Genomic DNA, 22966 nt, shown 5'->3' with positions numbered 1-22966 from the left:
AGCAGTTTTGGAATAAAGCCAGGAGGACTGAAGGGGTGGTGGAGCCTCAGTCCTCATCTTGCCCTTTGCAAGGAGGGCTGGGGGCAATGAAGGGCCGGGATTAGGAGAGGGCTGGGCTGCGCACATGCTGCATGTAAGGAGCAGGAGGCTCTGGAGATGAGACCTGGGTGTTCCCATTGTGACTCCCCATTCTTCCCAGGAAGATCCTGTACCTCTGAGAACAATATGACAGTGAGTGCTGAATCAAAACAAGAAAACCACAGGCCAGGCAGGGACACAGGCTGTGACTGCACAGAGGGAGCAACCGGTGCAGCATTTGGCTGATGCCAAGTCAAGGAGATAGGTGTGGGATGAAGGCCCTGTCCTGAGACAGCTGCTGCAAACATTTGCCCTGGCTTTAATTATCTGTTGCCCTTGCATGACTCTGTTTTAGTCTGCTTTGTCACTAAGGATTTTTAGTGGATGACTCCAAATGGTTCCACATCCCTTGGTCCCTATGAATTGCTGGTTGCACTTCTGTTACTCTGTCAGTTCCCCAGTCCCACATCTTCCCTGCAGGACAGGTTTCGGTGGAGCCCAGGTTAGTCCATGCTGATGTCTCATCATGTACCTACATGTGCCCCCTGGGACCAGCCCTCTAAGCGCTATAGGCAATTGGTAACAAGTTCCTGAATACAGTATCTCCCTTGTGTGACACTCAGCAAGAGAGGCTGGAGCCTAACACAGGGTCATGACACAGCCACTGTCCTCACCAACCACTCCTGCAGCCAGTTCAAAGGATACAAATTAAAAAATAAAGACTGAGTTTTTTTTTCCTTTTCCTTCAGCTTTCTTTTCTTTCTTCATGTCAGATTGAAATCCTGTACTTTGTGGTTTGTGTTCTTACGTCTCCTTTTCCCAGTGAGTTAATGCAAATGATTTTGTGCCAAGGTGTGTGCTGAGCTTGACAGTAAAACACAGGGCTCAAGAGGCACACGTGCTCCCACTTCCCTTGGGAGTGATGGGTTGAATCAGCCTCCTAAACCCCTCCAAGCATCCGAGCCTCGTTTCAATTTTCAGCTCAGTTTTCATCTTCCCCCCTCCTTGCCAAGCCTATTCAAGAGCGGTGGGAGGTTACAAATAGAGCAAGGCAGCTCATCTGCTGCATCTCGCTGGTGTGATCCATGGGCAAGCACATGCGCACACAGTACCCTCCCTCCACAGGCACTCCACGACTCTGCAGCGCATCTGCGGTGTGATCGCCACGGCTCTTTCCCGGTCTGCAGCTCCTCGTCAGCTCTTTCCTGTGTACCTCCCGGCTGGCGCTGAGGACAGCGGCAGCAGCACACGTGTCTGCGCTGAGATTAACCCTGCAAAGCCAGGGACAACGATTTCTATTTCCTCATCCAAAATTCATCACCTGGAAAGGCTGTCAGGCCAATTCTGCAAAACAAAGGCTTCGGTGGGACTCTCTGCTCTTTGCAGAAGCGGTGAGGTACAGAGCTCAGCCCAGCTTACCTGAGCCACTGGCTGCCATCAGCGCTTGCTCTGTCCCATAACGAAATGACATCACACGCGAGGCATCACACATTCAGGTGGGGTGGCTGAGGGACACGGGGGCTGGCAGGAAGGATGAAGGAATGTCATTTCATTTCATCTGGAAACGGGGAGGCTGAGGGCTGAATTAACGGTGGTCTAAAAAACCACCCGGAGGGCACACATAGGGACAAGAGAGAGAAACTCTCTTCCAACGCAGCAAGAGACAAAGGCCGCATCCTGCAGCTCGGCACAGTTAGGTGCTTCCCGAGAGGCGGTACACCCCTGACGAGGCCCTGCCGCGCCTCCGCCCTCGGGGTTAAAACGGACGAGCGCTCGGCGCGGCCTGCCTCCCCGCGGGGCGCGGCCGTGCGGGGCGGGGCGCTCCGGCCGCGGGTCCCTCTGTCCGGGCACGGCCCGCGGCTCCGGCGCAGTGGACGGCTGCGTCCCGATCGCTGAGCCCACACCGCCGCGAGCGCAGCCCGGCCCCGACCCGAGGCCTCCGCGGCGGCCCGCCCGCGCCCGCCCGCCCCCGCCAGGTGGCAGCAGCGGCCGCGCCGAGCCCCGCGCCGGCCGTAGGCCCGGCCGCTCCCGCAGGGCTCCGCAGCAGGGCCGTGCTGCGCCGGGCGCTCCGCCGTCGGTGAGAGCCGAGCGGGCCGGTGGGAGCGCCTTCCTAATGACGGAGAATACGAGGAGAAAAGCCGCTCGTGCGTAAAGCCGACGTCCCCTAACGTGCTCCCCGTGTTCGTGTGGGTGGATTTTCCCACGGTGCAAAGCAGATCCGGGCCCCAAGAAGTGCCTTCTGCTCGGCAGGGCTGCGCCGAGCCCCCCGCCCTGCCAGCTCCTGGCCGGGCTCAGCAGGAGCCGGGCGCGCGGCAGCCCTCGGGCTGTGCCGGAGCCACAACGGCACCTCTCCCACCTCATAAACCCTCCTCCTTTCTGACACGAGGCGGGTATTTCTGACATCGCGGCCTCTGACCTGCTCCGTTCAAACCTTGCCGGGTCAGAGCCCCTGCAGCCCTGCGGGATTTGCAGAGCAGCTGTAAAACAGTTCATTGAATGTGGTTACTGTGAGGCTGATTGTGTCTGCTGCACACTTATGCTGGACTTTGTCTCGTCACACCAGGGCTGATCTGAGACTCCATTTTAGCGATTTCCTAAAACATTCCAGCAGCCAATATGCCCAGCTGTAAACCAAAAAGCCAGCATGGCTTCACTAAGGGCAGGACCTGCTTGATCAACCTAATGACCTTTCACAATGCCATAACTGCATCAGCAGACAAGGGAAGAGCCATTGATGTCAACTATCCAGACTTCAGAAAGGCCTTTGGTGCTGTCCTCCACAACATCTTCCTCTCCAGATTGGAAAGGTATGGATTTGATGGGCGGACTTATGAATGGATGCGGCAGAGGTTGTGAGATTGTACCCAGAGAGTGGTGGTCAATGGCTCCATGTCCGGATGGAGACGAGGGATGAGTGGTGGCCCTCAGGGGTCAATGCTGGGACCGATGCTCTTTAATGTCTTCATCAGTGACACCGAGTGGTATCGAGTGCTCCCTGAGCGGTCTGCAGGTGACAGCAAGCTGTGAGGGGACACACCGAGGGACGGGATGCCATTCAGAGAGACCCAGACTGAGCAGTGGGCCCAGGAGAGCATCGTGAGGTTCAACAAAGCCCAGCACACAGCCTGGCACCTGGGCCGTGGCAACCGCCACTGTCAGTGCAAGCTGAGGGGTGACAGGATGGAGCACAGCCCTGCCAAAAAGGACTTGGGGCACTGCTGGGTGGCAGCTGGACATGACCCAGCACTGTGCCCTCGTAGCCCAGAGGGCAAACTGTGCCCTGGGTGCACCCAAAGCAGCACGGCCAGCAGGGTGGTGGAGGGGATCTGCTCCTCTGCTCTGTGCCTCACCTGCAGTGCTGCATCTGGATAGGGAGTGCTCAGCATAGGAGAGACATGGAGCTGTTGGGATGTGTCCAGAGGAGGGCCCAGAAATGCTCCCAGGGGTGGAACACCTCCCTGTGAGGACGGGCTGAGAGCTGGGGCTGTGCAGATGGAGAAGGGAAGGATCCGAGAGAGCTGAGAGAAGCCTTTCAGTATGCGAAAGGAGGGAGAAAGAAGGGGACAGACTCTTTACTAGGGTCTGTTGTGGTAGGAGAAGGGAAAACAGTTTCAAACTGAAAAAGGGAAGATTTAGGTTGGATATAATGAAAAAGTTTTTTACAATAAGGGCAGTGAAGCACTGGCACAGGGTGCCCAGAGAGGTTCATCAGTGATCTGAATGAAGGGATAGAGTTCACTCTCAGCAAGTTTGCTGATGGTACAAAGCTGGGGGGAGCGGCTGACACAGCAAAAGGTTCTGCTGCCATTCAGCAAGACCTGAACAGACTGGAGAGCTGAGCAGGGAGGAGCCTGACAAGGTTTAACAAGAGCAAGTGTGGAGTCTTGCACTTGGGGAAGAATAATTGCATGCATCAGTACAGGTTGGGGGATGACCTGCTGGGGTGGAGCTTTGCTGAGAAGGTTGTTCTGGTGGCCAACAGGTTGGCCATGAGCCAGTAGTGAGCCCCTGTGGCCAAGAAGGTCAGTGATATTCTGGGATGCATTAACAAGAATGTGGCCAACAGGTCAAGGGAGATGATCCTCCTGCTCTATTCTGCCTTCATGAGGCTGTATTTAGACTACTGTGCCCAGTTCTGTGTTCCCCCCCATTTCAAAAAAGAAAGGGATCTCCTAGAAGAAGTCCAGCAGAGGGTCACAAAAATGATGGCAGCCTGGAATATCTCCGTAATGAGGAAAGGCTGAGTAACCTGGGTCTGTTAGCCTGGGGAAGACTGAGGGAAGATCTGATTAATATTCATAAAGAGAGATGGGAGGCAGATGGATGAAGCCAGGCTCTTTTCATGTAACAATAGGACAAGGAGCTCTGCCCTAAAACTTGATCACAGAGAGTTCCATACAAACATGTGGAAGGACTTCATGGTAAGGGTAAGTGAGCACTGGAACAGGTTGCCCAAGAAGGCTGTTGAGTCTCCTCTCTGTGGATATTCAAGACCTGTCTGGACACCTAATTGTGTGACCTGTTGTAAGGAACCTGCTTTAGCAGGGGGTTGGACTCAATGATCTCTAGAGGTCCCTTCCAACCCCTGCAGTTCTGTGATTCTGTGATGGATGCCTCATCCCTAGAGACACCCAAGGTCACGCTGGATGGGGCTCCGAGCATCTGATTAAGTTGCAGGTGTCTCTGTTCATTGCAGGGGAGTTGGACTAGATGACCTTTAAGAGTCTATTTCAATTCAAATAATTCTATGATCCTGTGATTCTATGAAAAAAAAACAAACTATCCTCTATACATGGACACACTGTGAGATGCTGAAATCACCCTAACGGTCCCTGGAGAGAGAGAAGAAAGACTCATTGCTGTGCCATAATTGTACTTCTCATTGATCCCAGGTGATTCCTGGTGGCAGGATTTAGTAGGGCTATGAATTTGCTATGGATTTGCTGTGCTTAGTGGGACTGGAAGATCCAAAAGCATATAATATGGCCAACAGACATTGTTGGAGCCCGTGCTTGATCCAAACATGCTTGTAGTGCTTGGTGAGCAGCCAGAGCAGAGAGCTGCTGTTATCCTTATGGAACTGGGGCCCAGAAGTGTTCCTCTGTGTTACACCAGAACGTCCCAGCGCATGCCATCCTCTCTGATGGCTCTGTACCCCAATGAGACACATGGGAATTGTTTCATAAGATTGAAGCTGTTTCCCAGCAGACAACCAATCTGCATGGACCCTGCAGCCTCTCTTGCATTGTGTGAAACAAAGCATCGGGAGTGCCAGAACCTTTACATGTTTTTTACCGCAGCATCTTGTGGAGACAAGTAAAAGGAATGCTGCCTCTGAGCAGCATGGCCTGAGAGATTCTAAATGTTACATCTCTTTAGGAAGATCCCAAAACTGGGGCAACATCCTCAAGCTTTTACCCTCTGCTGTACCATGGTGAGTGAACGTCCCAGGTTTCCAAAACCTAACCTGGTCTCAGAGAGACCTGCTAACTCCCAGGGTCACAGCAGTGCTGAAGGAGGACATCCCAAAAGTGAATCTGAAAGAGACGAAGGCAAGCATTACATAATTAATAAATAAAAGGAACTATGTTAAAAAATTGAAGGGACTGTCATTTTCTTCCTACAATGCAGTGTAACTTAATGCGTCCCATGGGAAGTAGCTTGCTCACAAGGAAAGGAGAACTTTTCTGTGCCCGTGCTGGCACACAGAACTGCTGCACTCAGCACAGGAGCTGAGCCTCTTTGTCACCCCAGGGACTGCACATATCAAGCCCTTGTGAATCATGAGCGATCTTGCTACCCTTGGGCAAACCCCCTTGTCATGGCTCCTTTTCTTCTTGGTAAAGCCTCAAATGAGAAGCCATGAGAACCCAAAAGCCAAATGAGTTGGCTCTTCTCTTTCTGCAGGCCCATAGATAGCTTGTAAATGGTGGTATTGCATCTAGCTCCCAGCAGTGGCAGTCACCCACCACTCTTGTAGGAGGACTGCAGAGCTGAATGCTGGCCTATATTTCCATCTGTCAACAAGGCTGGTGAGTACTGCAGGTTCTTGTTCTCCAGAAGCTGTGGTTTCTACCAGGAAAGGCATTGGAGCATCCTCCAGAAAGGCTTTGCTTATCACCATGTCCAGTCGCTGTGAACAACCAAAAATGAGATACCTTCACTGGTTACATCAATAGTTCAGAAGTTTTGAGGCTATAAATTCTTTTGTGCCAAAGTTCCCATGCTTTCCAAGCAGCCTGCCAAGCAACTGCTCAATGAGGTTTGTTTGTAGTCAACCAAGTGCTTGCATCTCGGGGGATCCAACCAAATTCCTCTCCTGGTGGATGTCAAACAGAGTCAGAGCTTCATCAACACTGTGTGGAGCAGCATGCTCTGCATGACTCCCTGCTCAGCCTGGAGTCTTGCAGGCTTCCCACAGGTCCATATCCACCTCAGAGCCCAGACTTGTGTAGAAGCTCATGGAACACACCACCTAGCTCAGAGAGAGCAAGATCAAGCCCAGGGCCAGTGTCAGATCCACTGCCAGGAGCTGCAGCAAGTCTTCCTGCATGGCAGCTTAACACAAAAAACACAGAAAATGTTGGGCAGTGATGCTGAGAGATGCCAATAGACTGCTTCAGCTCTTAGCCTCTGGTGTGTCTCTGTTTCCTGCTGCCTTAACCAGGGGCCAGCACCTCCATGGCCATGGCCTGGCATTGCTCTGGGGAAGCCTCTCACAAAGCAATTGGAAGAAGAACAAACATGTGACTTAGGCACATAGCCTGCAGAGCTGTTATTTGCTGCTAGGAGCAGAGCCTGATCTACACCCCAAGCTAGGACCTTCTGCCCTCTCTGATGATGCAGAAAGCAGGTGTTGAGTCTCATCTCTGGAAAGGGAATACTAGGAAAACAAGAGATGCTAACTCCTGGAATTCTGGGGCCATGAGTCTGGGAGACAGAATGACATCCTGCTTACAGGGCATGAGGAAAGAGCTGCCATCTGCTAGGATGGTCTTCCCAGCTCTGCTCTGCCAGCGCTGTGCTCGCCCCCGTGCCTCTCTTCCTCCGGCCAGAGCTGCCACGCAGCTGCCCTGCTCCCGCTGACGGCACCGGCAGTGCCACGCTGGCTGGCCGGGCGCCTCCGGCTGCTGTCCCCTGCAGCTTTGAGAAAATAAGCTTCTCCTTGCAGCCAGCGCGCCGCTCAGCCAGGTCCCCCGGCAGCTCACTTGACTCTGTGGAGCACCCGGCAAACACCACCGGACTGCTCCGCTGGGGCAGAACCTGAAGAAGGCAGAAGGTTCCCTGACCGGGAGCCTTTCCCCCGCCCTTCCAAGAAGGCTGCAGCCCCCGAAGGGGGCAGAGGGAAGGACCTGAGGGGAAGGGACAGCACCAGGCTTGCAGGTTTGAAAGGGCTGCCAGCTCCTCCTGGCCATCCCCACCCAAATGCACAGGCTCTCTCCAGCCCCGCAGCAGCCGGTGGGCTCTGGCTTTCCGATCGGGTTGCTGTTCACCTCCGCGAGGACCGAGAGGGTACAAAACCACCGTCAGCAGCACCTGGGGGTGGACGCAGGGTGCAGGGGATGGCAACTGCCTGAATATAGCAAAAGGTTCTAACTTAAACAGGGACAGTTCAACAGCATCAATTACCTGCAATCCAGTTAGGAATCTAAGCACTTGTCTGTTCTGTTGAACTGCACAGCTGGAGATTGCTTTTTGTTGTGTTGAGTAAGATGAGGAAGCTACTTTCACAGCTATGTAAACGACATCTTGCAGAGGACAAGGAAGCAGTAGCCAGCTCTATCCTGAGAGCCCAACAGTTGAGTGAGCAGCCTGCCTCAAGGGCCAGGTGCTGCTGCCCTGTCAATACATTCCGATAATCCACGCGTTTTACATTAAATGGAACAGTGGTGATTTCATCCTCTCTGTGAGGGATTAATTGCTTTTAGACCCACTTAGCTGATCTGTAGTATCTGGCTGAAAGCACATGCTGTGGGGTTACGTTGATGCTTCTTTGCCTTTTTTGAGGATGTGGGGGCCTTTAAGTCCTCATGTCTTTTGTTTCAGGCAGCATCCTAATCCTCATCCCCAAAGCTATGACGTCTTCCCCGAGGTAACAGGGAACTCATCCCTCTCTGTCCTCCAGCACAGAAAATTGGGCTCGCAGCTCAGCACTGTATCCACTCCCAGCTGAGCACATCACAGCATCTCCAGGCGCACCTAAGGCTTCAGACACTGGGAGCCAGATCCTGATCCCAGTAGGGAACAACTGCTGAACAGCTGATTCCATTCCAGGCTATGGCCCAAGCAGGGATATTCTGTGCAGCTCTGCCTAAAGAGACACTGCAGGAAACCTGTCCTGGTTTTGGCTGGGATGGAGTTAATTTTCTTCACAGTCTCTCTGTGAAGAGAGACTTCATAACAAATTAATTAATAATCCTGAAAAATGACCACGAAATGGTCACTTTCCCCCAGGCCCAGGCAGTGACCAAGCCCCACCATCAGGCCTCTGGGGAGGAACTGTCATCCCTGAAGCTCATCAGGGAGCCTCTGGATGTGGGAGAAAGAAAAAAGGTCCAGTAGGGCCCAAGCTACACACCACACTCAGAGACCTGTGTTCCTGCTGAGGGAACACTACAGACAGGAAACCAGGAGAAAAGAATCTCCAAAACATTGGTAGCTTTGGCCTAACATCTGGGTACCATCCAGATTTAAGCAGTGAAAACATTTCGGATGGAGATGAAGGTTTTGTGCAGCTCTCAGCAGGTTGCTGTGGAACTCTGGACCCAGCAACGCACCAGGGACATTTCAAAGAACTGTAAAAGGTCGAGTCTGTGATTTGGGAGTTGCAGTCAGCCTTACATGCTCTTTAAGGAAAAGGAGCTTAAAGGCATGAGGAAGGCCTACCTGCAAGAAGCTGCAGTGCAGAGGGGCAGGAACCAGGTGTTACAGAGGACCAGAAAGCACCCCTAGTCTGAGAAGTACGCTCAGACTTGAGGTCTCCAGAGCAAAGACTTTACTGCACAGAGCTGGAGGCCACCACCTCCTCCTTTTCTCTGGTTTCTTTATGAATTTAAAGTGCCTGGATATGCTGAGAAACTCACATGGGGGATCTGGCCACCTCCTATCTGGAGGCTGTATGTTCATGGCAGGATTAATTCTGGCACAGAGATGAGCTGCACTTCTGTCAGGTAGGCCTGGGCTGGGAAAACCAGAAGAGCTGCAGGCAATGCTTGCCAGCACTTTCCAAAAATGGAGTCACAGCCCACAAACCCTGGCACACTCCAAAACACAGAAGGAAAAGCAAGACTGGAGAGGGTGCCAGTGGGCTTTCTGCATGGCTAACCAAGGACCAGGAGCTATGGCTGCAGGAACAGCACCACAGGACCACCCGGGCAGTCAGACATGGCTCTGGTTACACCAGCAAGGCAGGAGAATGGGAATTGAAAAGCAGAAATCACATGACTGATATCATGCTGTAAAAGGACCAGCAGGTGTGCCAAGAGCAAGAGGCAGCCACACTGCAGATCTAGCTGTGCTTCCCCACTCAGCCAGCTGTGCATCCTGCAAATCCAGCTGAGCTGCCCCACAGATCCAGCTGTCCTTACCTACACAGGCAGCAGTGCCCTCCTGCAGATCCAGCTGTGCCATCCCACAGATCCAGTTGTGTCCTCCTGCAGATCCAGCTGTATTATCCAACAGATCTTCTTGTGCTTACTTACACAGGCAGCTGTTCCATACCACAAATCCAGCTGTGCCATCCTGCAGAGCCAGCTGTGCTATCCTGCAGATCCAGCTTTGCTGGCTTCCCAGATACTTGGCACCTTCCCAGCATGCACCACATGGGAAAAATGAAGCAAACCTGCTGACACCACCAGGTATCAATCTGCTCCAACTAGAGGAAAACAAGCAAGCTGGATGTTGTGATACATGCACCGAGGTAAAGTGAGGTGAACGTAGTCTGACTTTTGGGGGGTAGATTTGCTACTATTGACTAAGGGCACAATGAAGTTTTAGGGGTGCAAAACATTTCCTAACAATACATTAGAGTGGGTCCTCCCTCTTACCTGAGGATGTGAGGTGCAGCGAGCCTTGGTTTTATAAATTTTTGTTATTGAAAATCAGCAAGATTGGAATTTGATTGCTATTTGTCATTGGTTTTCAACAGAACAGCATCCATTATTTTGGTCTCCATTACTAGTTTATTTGGGGAGCTGGACAATCGTGTTTCCCCCTGATTCCATGAGAGCTGAGGACCAGCAAGACTCCTACATCTCTGCAGGTGACAATGCCATAGAGTCCTCCATGCCTGAAAAGAGAAAGTCTCCATTTGCTGGAAGACAGCTTTCAGAGAAAAGGGCAACAGGGAGACTTACAGGCCAGCTGAGAGAAGAGAAAGCATACTGCATAATTGGAACAAGGCATTGTGAAAACAGTCCCAAGCTTAATACACTTGGATGGGACTTCACATGGTGCTTAAAAGAACTGGCACTTTATCTTTGCAGACAGAAGCAAGAACTTGTTCTGCCATTGTTCAGCCAATGATTCACTGTTGTTTGTTTTTCTTCCTTTAGTTTTTGAGCATCTTCACGGGCACTGCTTTTGGATCAGAAGCAGTTGGCACATCCTCAGGCCATCAGCGCTCCTTGTCCTGCAGCAGGTGCCCACACAGCCCGTTCCACTCCTGGAGCTGCACTCAGATTCCCCCAAGAGTACTCACCCAAACCAGCATCAAAGGAGCTGCAGTGCCTTTCCCAAGAGAAGCGGTTACAACTGGAAGGCTGTAGTTAGATGTGGCCAAGCTTTTCCATTGTTATTTTACAGTTGCTTGATGTTCTGAAAGATATTTAGAAAAATGACTTCAGCTGTCCTGTGCCAGACTGGGTGAGGGTGAAAAAAAAGAAATTTGGCAGACATGCTATTCATTCAGCATGTAGTTTGGATGTCATCCAGTGACTAACACAGGAGTTTTAACTGATCTGGGAGACTAAAAACCATTCACAAATAATTTCATTTAGGGTCACTGCAATTTCTTTTTATAAATAATTTTCATTGAGAAATACTTCTTAAATTAGGATCGACAGACTTAATAGCAACTCTATTGTGTGCACAGCTCATCATTCCCATCTTCCTAAATGACTTACAGATGTGGTGTGCTGGTTTCTTGTTCATTGCACACGATGGGGCTTGTTCACGGGGCAAGGAAGGCTCTCAGCACACAAGCCACACTGAGCTGCTTTCTAAAGGCGTGTGCTGAGCAGGATCCATGTGGACAGCAGGGGAAGCTTTTGCCATTGTTTTGCACACTCTAGCTCCTCTAAGCCTTTGCACAACTTCAGACACCCCCACACTGCTGTAATTTCTTTCTGACTGCTCCAGCTCCAAGCCTGTAGCAGATGCTTTGTTGATGGTTCTCTTGCTGCAAGCCTCAGGGAGTACTTGAGTTCTGCATAAACCAGAACGTGCTGCCTGTTCCGTGGTGGGAGTGCTGGGCAAGGACTGAACCCAGGAAGAGACCTAACGTTGCAGCATGAGAGAAGAGCTTTGTCTGGTGTCATACCAAAATTTAATCACCTCCTAATCCAATGGATACCTCAACTGGGCTGAACAGAGCGGGAAGGACTGCAGGGGAATTTGGACAGTGACGGGAAGAAGAGTGGCTCTGCCACTCAAATGTGTTTCTTGGCAACATCGTCTGTATGTGATGGGCTTTTCTTTGACTTGCACAGTAACAATCTCATCTCAGCCATTTTCGTTACTAATCTTACCTGTTGTTTGAATGGCTCTTAGATTCCCTCCTGTGATTACAAATGTTCATACAAGCTCTCGGAATCAACAGAGTTGTTTTGTGGCTGGATATCAGGCTTGGAGTCCAAACTTGGACTGCTCCAGCTCCAAGCCTGTAGCAGATGCTTTGTTGATGGTTCTCTTGCTGCAAGCCTCAGGGAGTACTTGAGTTCTACATAAACCAGAACGTGCTGCCTGTTCTGTGGTGGGAGTGCTGGGCAAGGACTGCTCACTGTCCACATCAGATATGTTCTTAAAAGCCCTCTGAATTGGATTTTGAAACAAAAGGCTCATTGATCTTAAATCTCGAGTCACAGCAGTGACAGAGAAAACCCTTACCCCTGTCCTTCAGGGGAACCCAAACCGGTGCAATGAAGGATAGCCACAACAGTAACAGAAAGAAGAATGTGTCCAATGGGAGGAAACTTCTAAGTGTTTGTCCTATTTAGACTAACAAAACAGAGGCTGAAGGGATATAATTGCTACTGAGAGACAAAAGAGGGAGAATACGAGAAAAAGATGTGTAAGTACAAAGATAAAAGTTGCACAAGAATCAGTAACTGTGAAGTAGCCATTGGTATATTCAAGCTGGGGATTAAAAGTTATCACAGAATCACAGAATTGTAGGGGTTGGAAGGGACCTCTAGAGATCATCGAGACCAACCCCCCTGCCAAAGCAGGTTCCCTACACCAGGTCTCACAGGTAGGCATCCAGGCGAGACTTGAATATCTCCAGAGAAGGAGACTCCACAACCTCCCTGGGCAGCCTGTTCCAGCGCTCCGTTACCCTCACCGTAAAGAATCGGAGAAAGATATAAGAGCTTTGGGGCAGAATGGCTTGGAGTGGTTCTCAGTAGAACAGAGAGAAGCTCAAAGTGGAGCTTGCGAAGCGTATGGGACACGTTGGTATGAGTACCTCAGCAGTGAGGTACAGCAGCACGCAACCCCTGCGACAACCTGCCCACCCTTTGGTCATTACTGCCTACACAAGGCACATAGCCACCAGAGTGCTCTGATAACTTCTGCAACCAGCAACACAGAGAGGGTGGGCAGAGAGGGCACCCAGCAGCATCCCACCTAAGGGGAAATAATGTCGGGCCATATTCCTGGGGCTCAGAGGATTCACTGAGTGTATCCACTCTGGGCATAACAAAGCTGACCGTGAGAGCACCAGCCTCTGTTGCTGGCCCTCCTCAAGCAGCACCATTAGAATGAACAGCTCTCACCCTGCGTGGCCAGGGACGGCCACCCGCTCCCTAGCAGACAGGTTTCACCAGCCATCACCAGTGATATATTTACCAGCTTTCCAGCACGACTAAGGCAGCGGTTCAAGCACCATTAGGACAGCTGCTGGTATTAGGCCTCGGGTAAGGCTGTTCAACTCTGTTCCTTTTCGGGACAAATGAGCAAAGTGGGACACAAAATCCTGCCGTTACAGCAGGACGGTCCTCGCTGTACCGCGGCGACCTCGGGGCAGCCGTGGAGGAGACAGCACCCATCGCCAGGGCAGCCCCATGCATACAGACTCCCCCTGCGAGCCCGCAGCCCTTTGACAGCCGGGACCAGAGGATGCTCACTGCCCGCCCGCAGCCGCCCCTCGGTTCGGCCTCGCCCCGCTCCTTTGCGCTCCTCCGGCCTCCTCCTACCTGAGCCGTTCGTCAGCGGAGCCGAACGGCCGTGCGGGGCCGTGCAGCGGGTGGCTCCGCGGTTCCCGTGCCGCCGGGACGAGCACGCAGCAGTCCCCGGCCCGGCCGCACTCGCCGGCGGCGTGGCGGCCCCTCGCGGCTTTGCCCCACCGTGGTGGTGGTGTGGTGCTTCCTTGTTGGCTCCGGTGCCAGGAATGCAGTATGAATTTATTTAGCAGTCCTTAATAAATATACGTCAATATATATCCCTGTATACCCCTCTTTCCACCTACGGGCTCCGGGACCGGGAAGTCCTCGGGAAGCTCAGGTCTCCGCCCGGCCACTCAGCCCCGCGCTCGGTGCCCGGTGCGCGGTGCCGCGCATTGCTCCAAGCCGATGGCCCTCGATGCTTCCGGTCAGCTGCCGGCTCGCTGCCGAGGCCCTGCGGCTTCCAACGTCCCCTGACCCCGGGATTTCCCTGCGCAGCCCGGCGGAGCTTCCTGGCCCTACCGGCAGCCCCGGGCCCGACGGCGGAACGGCACCGGGCCCTCTCCCGGCGCGGAGATCTCCGTGCCCCCGCCATCGGGAGCCGCCTCATCGGGCCGGGCTCCGCCAGGAGCCGCTGAGCGGCAAAACGTGAGCGGAGCCCCGGCACCAGCTTGGTCACAAACCGCTCTGTTCTCCGATGACCGCGTGCCCGACGGGGCGGGGAGGGGGAGCCACGGTACCGAGGTACCGGTCCGGCGTGGCCCGGCGGTCCGGCGCGGGTTCAGAGCCGAGATTTTGTTTTCCACATTTCCTCGCCCGCGGGAGGCCAGCCCCGAGCCTCCCGGTGCCCCTCGCTCCCATAGTGCCGGCCCCGTCCCGCCCCGGGGTTCAGCCCCCACCATTCCCGGGACTCAGTGCGGCCCCGCGAGCCGCAGCTGTTCGGTCCTGCCAAGTAGCGGCAGCGCGGCCGCGGGGGGAAGGAGCATCGGGAGCGCTCGTGCCGAGAAAACGAATTTCCATGGGAAGACGCGAAGCGCTCCGCGCGCAGCGGGGGTCCGCTCGCCCGATGAGCTCCGCTCCGTGGGTCAGGAGCCCGGAGAACGGCTGTCCCCGTTCCGCTCGGTGTGACCGAGGGACGCCTTCCGTGTCTCGGCACTGGCGAGGGGCGGCCGTCCGGTTCCCTCCACGTGGGCTCGTCCTTTCGATGGTTTCCGAAAAAGGACTCCTCGCGGCCGCCCGAAACGTCGAAACAGCGATTCTTCGTGGGAAAGAAACAGATGGCAGCGCCCGGGCCGGGAGCAGGGCCCGGCTGCGGACGTGCGCGAAGCCACGGCCGTGCCCGCCCGCTCCGCCGCCCGTTGGGGCCGGGGGCCGCAGCCGTCGCGCGTTCCCTTCGGCGGTCGCTCCACGCAGACCGCGGGAGCGGCGGCCCCGAGCAGCTGTGCCGGGCGGGCGGGGGCCGCGCCGGAGGGGGCCGGAGCCGCGCGTCCCTCTCCAGCGTGCCCGTGACGGGCCGGCAGCGGGCTGCCAGCAGGGACTTGGGGGAACCGCCGAGGCCGGCGGGAGGGCAACAGGGTCGGGAGCAGATGAGAGGTCCGCCCGGAGGGCGGCGCGGTACGGTAAAGCGCGGCGCGGTACGGTATAGCGCGGCGCGGCGCGGTACGGCGCGGCGCGGAGCGGCACCGCCCGGCCCTGCCCCGTCCGACCCTGCCCCGCCCCGCCCGGCCCGGCCCGGCCCGGCCCGGCTCGGCGCGCGGTGCGGCCGCCCGTCGGCGCGGCGCTGCTGCCCGCACGGCGGGGCGGCCGGCGGCGGGGCCGCTCTCTGCCGCCTCCCGCGCCCTCTCCTCGCTCCCGCAGATCTCGCGAGAGCGGCCGGCTGGTGGCCGCGGGGGCTGTTGCAGCAGCGGCGGCGGCGGCGGGCGGAGCGGCGGCGGCGCGGGCGGCGGCCGGGGCGGCCGAGGCGGCGGCGCGGGCTGCGGCGCGGGGGCGCCGGGCGAGCGGCGGCGGAGCGGCGGCCGAGGCGGCGCGGCCGGGCGGCGGCGGCGGCGGCGGCGGGCGGAGCGGCGGCATCATGGCGGACAGAGACAGCGGCAGCGAGCAGGGCGGCGGCGGCGGCGGCGGCGGCGGCGGCGGCGGCGGGGGCGCGGCGGGCGCCGGGGGGCCGGGCTCGGGCGGCGGCGGCGGCGGGCCGGGCGGCGGGCTGCAGCACGAGACGCAGGAGCTGGCCTCCAAGCGGGTGGACATCCAGAACAAGCGCTTCTACCTGGACGTGAAGCAGAACGCCAAGGGCCGCTTCCTGAAGATCGCCGAGGTGGGCGCCGGCGGCAACAAGAGCCGCCTGACGCTCTCCATGTCGGTGGCGGTGGAGTTCCGCGACTACCTGGGCGACTTCATCGAGCACTACGCGCAGCTGGGGCCCAGCCAGCCCCCCGAGCTGGCGCAGGCGGCCGACGAGCCGCGCCGGGCGCTCAAGAGCGAGTTCCTGGTGCGGGAGAACCGCAAGTACTACATGGATCTGAAGGAGAACCAGCGCGGGCGCTTCCTGCGCGTCCGCCAGACCGTCAACCGCGGCCCGGGGCTGGGCGCCGCGCAGGGCCAGACCATCGCGCTGCCGGCGCAGGGCCTGATCGAGTTCCGCGACGCGCTGGCCAAGCTCATCGACGACTACGGCGTGGAGGAGGAGCCGGCCGAGCTGCCCGAGGGCACCTCCTTGACTGTGGACAACAAGCGTTTCTTCTTCGACGTGGGCTCCAACAAGTACGGCGTCTTCATGCGGGTGAGCGAGGTGAAGCCCACCTACCGCAACTCCATCACCGTCCCCTACAAGGTCTGGGCCAAGTTCGGCCACACCTTCTGCAAGTACTCGGACGAGATGAAGAAGATCCAGGAGAAGCAGCGGGACAAGCGCGCCGCCGCCGCCGCCCCCGCGGGCTCCGGGGCCGGGCCCGAGCCGCCGCCCGAGGCCGAGGGCAGCGCGGCCGCCGCCGCCGCCGCCGCAGCCGCCGCCGCCGCCGCCGGGCCGCCCGGCGCCCTGCTGCAGGCCGACGAGCCCGAGGAGGACTGACCGCCCGCCGGCCGCCCCGCCCGGCGCCGGGGCCGCGGACTCGGACTGCTCTTGGCCGCGCGGGCGGCGGGCGGCGGCCCGCGGCCGTCCCCGGGCGGCACCCCCGGAGCACCCCCCGCCCGGCAGCCTCCACCGAGCGACAGCAACGCCTCCGACCCGCCACCCATCGCTGGATGTCCCTCCACTTTTCCCACCGTATCAAACAGTAAGCAGCTGCTAAAACAAACAAACAAACAAACAAACAAAACAAAAAAGTCAAAAAAAAGTAATAACATTATATATGAACTGTGTTTCCTACTTGATTAAAAATATAAAGAACTGAGTGTTTATTTCCCTAATTAACCGAGAACTTTTGTACACGTTTAAGCTATTATTATTAAAAGTGTTTGCAAAAATGGTCAAGATTATAATATTGCTGAATTATATAAAAAGTCCTTTTCATGTTGAGCTAACATTTGACTTTAGCACAAAAAAAGAGAGATATTTTAGAACACGTAAAATAATATTTTTAGTTTTTTCTTCTCATTTTGTTACCAAATTTCGAACCTTACATGGAGGTTACTATAGTATATTTGACACCCTATATACCTGTGATTAGAGATGTGTATATATATATGAGGGCTAGGCATGCTGTGTGTCTGAGCTTTGTCTAAATGTTATGCAGAAGTTTGTAGAGTTACAAGGTACGTAGGTTTAATTCATGCAAGGTAAACAATAAGTGCTCTCTTTTATACGATATGCATTGCATCTGGACCTTCGACATATAAAAATGGTCAGTGAAACTTCTGTGAACATGAAGAAAAATTATTAAAAAAGGCATTTAAATGAAATTTGCTAACTTGTGATTTTTACGTTGGAACCAAAGTTATTCAAATAGTAAAAATTAAAAAAAAAAAAGAAAAAGAAAAAAAAAAAGAAAAGAAAAAAGAGAGATAGAGAGAGAAAAAAAGTAAAGGATTTCCTCCCGTAATATTTTTCTGCACCTGTTTGGTTTACAGCTCCGTAGGCGTACTGTCATTGTTGTGTATACGAGATGTTCATGTATTGTTCATAATCTGTTGGTTCTTTTCTTTATTCTGTGTACTTTGAGCACTCAGGCGCTGCGCGGGGCCGGGCGGTGCTGAGCGGTGCGGAGCGGTGCTGCGGGCTGTGCTGTACCGTGCTGTGTGGTGCTGTGCGGTGCGGTGCTGCGGGCTGTGCTGTGCGGTGCTGTGCCATGCTCTGCCGTGCCGTGCCGTGCCGTGCCGTGCCGCCGTTCCCCGCCAGCCCCGCTCCCGGGCCGAGCTCCGAACTGAAATGATTTGTAATAATAGACTTTTACAGGTGGATTTTTGTTTTCTTTTTCTTTTTTTTTTCTTTCTTTTTTTTTTTTTAAGTTGGTGTGCTTTTAATTGACTAATTTCTTGCTGCTGTATAGTAAAATATTAATATATTTTTATCATTAAACTGCTGCATGACTATCATCGTGACGAGAAGAAAAGATGTTATAAACAAAAGATGCCTTAAGCAGTACGACTGTAGTCGGTGGCCGGAGCTCGGCGGGCAGCGTTGGGCCGTGCCCCGCGCGGGGGGGCACGGGGGAGAGCGGAGCTCGGTGAGAGGAGTTTGTTTTCTGCTGTCTGCTATTTCCATTGAAAATTATAATTCCTTTTCTCCCTGCTCCCCCTCCCCCTTTGTTTTGGAGATGTACTGTGAGTGTCAGAACTGTTCCCGTCGTGCCGTGCCCTCCCCGTCGGTGTTCGCAGTTATCGATGAGGCGGCGTCGAGCGTTGGGCGTTTGTTTCTTTAACAATCACTGGAAATGTCGAAAATGGCTTTCATGTGCACTTTCCTATTTCCGAGCAGTAAAATAAGCTTTCCGAGCTCATAATGTGACATTCGGAACGGTTCTCAACGGCGTGTCGGCATCGTTAGGCGGTGCCGCTCGGGCTCTCCCGCCGCGTTCCTTCCCGCTGTTACGGTGCTGCGTGAGGGACGGGGGGCTCCGCCTCCAACCCCCGACGGCCCCGCTGGGCCGCACGGCGCTGCCCGCAGTCCGGCCTTCAACCCCCAACCTCGGCCCGGCTGCGGTGCCGGCGAGGCGGGGCGCGGCGGGGCGGCCGTCGGGTAGCGGAGCCGGAGCGCTCCGTCCGTCCGTCCGTCCGTCCGTCCGTCCGTGTCTCCTTCGGGCTTTGCTGGCGTGTTGGTCGTTGGTTTTTGTTTTCCCCTTCCTCCTAGGACTTGGTGAATGATGATATTGAGAGAGTAAAGGACTCTAAAGGTTCGTGGGATTTGGGCTTGCTTTGGGTTGCTTTCGCTTTTCTGGTTTTGTTCTGGTTCTTTTTTTTTTTTTTTTTTAAATTATTTTTTATTTCTTCCGTTCCCAGAGGTGTTCGGTGCCTTACCACGGCTCCGAGGTCTCAGTATTTAAAACAAAGTATAGAAAGCTCAGTTCGGTGCGGGAGAAGCGAGGTATATTTGACCATATCTGTTGTTTCTCAAAAAGACAGTGTGCTCAAATGTGCCAAGGTCCCCAATTCCTGAGCAGCATGCCTTATTTTCCTCGGTGACATGCTTTTAAATGTCTTGTGGGATAGGTCCAAGAGCACGATAGAACTGCGTGCAAGAAAACTTGAAATGCATTGCAACACTGGCATTGCTTTGTTTCTGAGTTAAAGGGACGCTGTCAAGTAATTGACCGCTAAAATGCGACCTCCCTGTAAGTGGTTCTACACTAACGGAGAGTTGTCCTCCGAAATCAAAATCATTTTTTTGTTGTTGTTAAAAAAAAAAGAAAAAGAAAAAGAAAAGAAAACAAAACAGAACAGCTCTGTCTCTGAGAAGTTAAATAAAAGCCCAGACAAAAAGCACCAGCCGCTCTTGGTCCTGCCTCTTCTTTTGCGCTTCGGCTCGCGGCCGGGAGGCGCCGGGCGACGCTCGGTTCACGTCCAGCCCCGCTCCGCCCGACCCCGCTCCTCTTTCCTCTTTCCCCTTTCCCGCTCCCCGATCTCTGCCGGCCCGGACGGCGGGGCCGAGTGGAGCCGTTGGTGGCAGTGCGGGGACGGGCCGGTTGCGAGGAGCCGCTCGGAGCCCCCCGAGGGCGGCTTCTAGGGATCGGCTCCTTTGTTGCCTTTGGAATCGCACTGTAACCACTTTTTTTTTTTTTTTTTTTTTTTTTTTTTTTATTATGATTAGCTGCAATGTGACCTTTGTCCCTTCGAACTATGCAAGCTCTTAAATGTAAATGAGGGATCGGGGGAGGCGGCCGGTGCCGTTGGGTCGGATGGCGTCGCTGCTGTAACCGGAACACCGACCGCTAAGGCGCGGTTTGCGCGCTGTGCGCGGGCGGAACGCAGCTCCGTGTTCGACAGCGGTGTTAATGTCGCGTAACGGGACTGCGGGGCCGGGAGGGGATCTCTTCTTAAAAGGGGATTCAAGGTTTTTGTAACTGTTTTTTGTTGTTTTATTTTTGTTCCATCAAACTCTAATATTATTGTCAATTTTTTAGGCGCTTAATTTGTAAAAATAGATTTTGCTTTGTATCGGCGTCCAGAAAATAGGGATTCATTTAAAATTTCTGAAGCCAAGCGATCAAGTACATTTGTAATAAAAAGTCACTGGATCTGTACCAGCCGTACCGACTGTTTTCATTCCATGTGCGTGGCCGGGCAGTGCCGCCGTCCCCGAGGAGCAGACGGGGGCAGGATCGGCGCAGGGTAGCGCGGTGTGTCGGTGCGGCTCCGCGCCGCTCGGCGGAGATTCGGTTGATCCCGCGGATCTGCTGAAAGCAGCCACGCTTTTACCATTACGGTTTGTGAAAACATCAAGCCGTTCTCACTCCACGCTTCTCCCACCTCGATTTCACTCAGTGCCCCAAAACGCTAAAATCATATTTGGGGAGTTTGGCTCCCGGCATTTAGAACGAAACCCCGCTCTCTGTTGAGCAGAAGTGCTGCACTTTACATCTTCGCAGCCCTTATCTTCTCCAGGCTCTGTCGCTTTCCTCTCTTCTCCAAGCTGAATGGATAAAACCTTTTTTCTCCCTTATTTTTTTCCTTTCCCCCCCCCCCCTTTTTTCTTTTTAAGTGGAATTGCTGTATGTTTTGGATCAAAGACTTCAGAGGATCCACTGCATTTGGATCCCGCACCTCCCGTTGCTCTGAAGGGTGCAAACACAATTGGGCGGCCTCGGCTGTTCCCAGGCTGTGGGAGTTGGAAGTGGAAATCCTGATATGAACGTACAAGAACGCTAAAACGAGTTTACATTGCGGGGAACGCTTGTGGGAAATTCAAAATGCAACCAGAACCAGCAAACCTCCTAGCTTTGCTATTCTGACATGCTGAAAACACCCTCCATTTCTCTTAGGTGAGCTGGAAGTCAGAGGGCAGAAGCAAATTGCCACCTGACTGCATGCTCTTTTTGCTCCTTCAAAACCTTTTTGCTCCCTCTTGGCTTGGATCGTTTGGTCAGAGGTCTCACCTGCCCCAAAAGATGGCAAGTTTCCCTGCTAAAAGGACTCTGTTAAGATTTATTTATTTTTAATTGCAATTTTTAAATCCTGGTTTGTACTTTTTTATTTCTTCCTCTTTGCTTTGCTTTTCTATCGGGCTTACCAAACTTTCCTCTTCTTCTCTTCTGATCCTGCTGCTGTCTCTGCAGACATGTAGCTGCGGGCCACGGCTGTGCTGCTGCTTGGCTCTTATAGGGAGCCCTGCGCCAGGCTTTGCACTTCGTGCACGTGCCCTTCTCTCACCGAAAGTTTTGCTCTCTCAGTTTTGTTCTCTGACGTGCAAGGATGGGTGGAAGGATCAGAACTTTGGGTGGCGGAACGGAGAAGCTGGCTGCATGCAAAGTCCTGTCAGAATGTTTTGACACCAGTGACAAGGTAAACAAGCCGCTTCCATTTTTACCCCGAGTCCCGAAGCTGGCGCGATCTCCTGTGCCACTTGTAACAATGAGAGATAATTTCAGCCCAGAGCATTTTTTTCGAGCCGACGGTTCCTTTCTTCTGGTTCCTTTCACATGAGTTAGTTAGCTCTCTGGCACCGCAAACTGTTGTGCGTGGGCTGTGAACGTGGCAAGGAGACGTGTATATATAGTTTTCAGCTAGTTAAGGTTAATCCAATGAACTCTCCAAACGGTGACATTTCTGAAAATCCTGCTTGAACCGGAGCCCGATCTTTGGACCCGAAGCACGTGGCGTTCGTTTTTCCTTTTGCGTTGGCTCTCCTTTGTCGAAATGACTGAGAGCGCCGGGCTGACAGCGCCTAAGAGCGCTGTTCCCTTTCGGCTGCAGGATTCCCTGCGCCGGGGCGGGACAGCCCTGCGGGTGCGCGCGGGGCTCAGGGCGATGCCGTCTCCCCGCTGTCGCGCTGTCTGTGCCGGCTGGTTGCTCTGGGTCTGGTTTGCGAGCTGCTTTCCGCCCGCCTTCCCCTCTTTGTTACTCTTCGGAGGATTTGGGTTCCTGCCGGAACTGTTAAAGCGGTACCCACAGGCCGGGCGCTGAGCCCGCGGGGCAGCGCAGCGCATCTCAGTGCTCGCACAGCGCCAGGGCTGCGAGCACCGCAGGGCCACGCGTCGCTTGGAGCTGCTGCAAGTCGGAGCGGTGTGGATATCGCGCAGAAGTAGATGCCAAATGTCAGTTGTTAGCCATCCCGAGAGTTACTCTACTAACAGCACGCGGGATATTTTATTGCAGTGGGGACGGCGGTGCTGGGGAAGCGCAATGGAAAGGTGCGGGCTTTACCCGCCACACGGAGGATTCTGCGGCCGCCGGTGAAGGCGCGGAGACGGGAGCGGGGCCGGGCGAGAGGAACCGGCGTTGCGTACAGCTCCTCCCGACCCGCCGCAGTGCCGGGGCTGCGCGCTCGGCTGAGCCGTCCGAGGGTGCGGAACGTCTCAGCGGGCTCTGGGAAAGCGTGCGGTGGAACGGGGCTCAGGCTCCGAGCCCGAAGGCTGCGGGAGCCTCTTCCCGAGCGCCCCGGCCCCGGGGCTGCCGTGTGCGAGGGGACGGCGGGGGCACAGCCCCGCTCGGGGCCGCAGCCGGGGCTGGAGCGGCGGAGCTTCCCGAAGCCGCGTCTGTGGGAGCGGGAGATGTGTGGGGAGCTCGGGAGGCGAAATGCTGCAGAAGAGGTAGAGTTGAATTCCTATCGCAAAGAACGAGGTGTGTTTTCACAGTAAACGCCGGCTGGAGATAAGCGAGGAAGAATAAAGATAGAGGACGGACTGGCTTTGAGCGTTGGCTGATGATAACGAGGCAGTGCAAATGGCCGCGCGGTCCCAGCAGCCCTGTTCAGATGGACACGGCGGGCACACGTGTGCCTGGGGGAGACCGGCCCTGAGCTCGGCCCCCCATGGCCATCCCCACGTCTGGGACTGCATTGTGCCCAGGCCGGGCTCGGGGTGCTGCGTGGGGCAGTGCAGGGGACCCAAAGGGCCTCCCCTGGCTCCATCGCTCGGCTAGGA

General features: G+C 54.9%; 1 protein-coding gene and 1 long non-coding RNA gene across 2 annotated transcripts; both read left to right on the top strand.

Moving 5' to 3' along the window:
• Positions 1-1198: 1198 nt before the first annotated feature.
• On the top strand, positions 1199-13791 carry LOC146543289 (uncharacterized). Its single transcript, XR_014886519.1, has 3 exons — positions 1199-2885; positions 9784-9997; positions 10632-13791. It is a non-coding gene; the product is annotated as an uncharacterized LOC146543289 (long non-coding RNA).
• Positions 13792-15391: 1600 nt separating this feature from the next.
• PURA (purine rich element binding protein A) lies at positions 15392-20128 on the top strand. Its single transcript, XM_010727340.3, has one exon. It carries the CDS (start codon positions 15529-15531, stop codon positions 16519-16521), a length of 993 nt encoding a protein of 330 aa, XP_010725642.3. The 5' UTR covers positions 15392-15528; the 3' UTR covers positions 16522-20128.
• The last annotated feature ends 2838 nt before the right edge of the window (positions 20129-22966 follow it).

Source organism: Meleagris gallopavo, chromosome 15 (assembly GCF_905368555.1).
Source record: "Meleagris gallopavo chromosome 15, MGAL_WU_HG_1.1, whole genome shotgun sequence".
NCBI lineage: Eukaryota > Metazoa > Chordata > Aves > Galliformes > Phasianidae > Meleagris > Meleagris gallopavo.
Note: the sequence above shows the minus strand (reverse complement) of the source record. Positions and strands in the feature narration are given on the sequence as shown.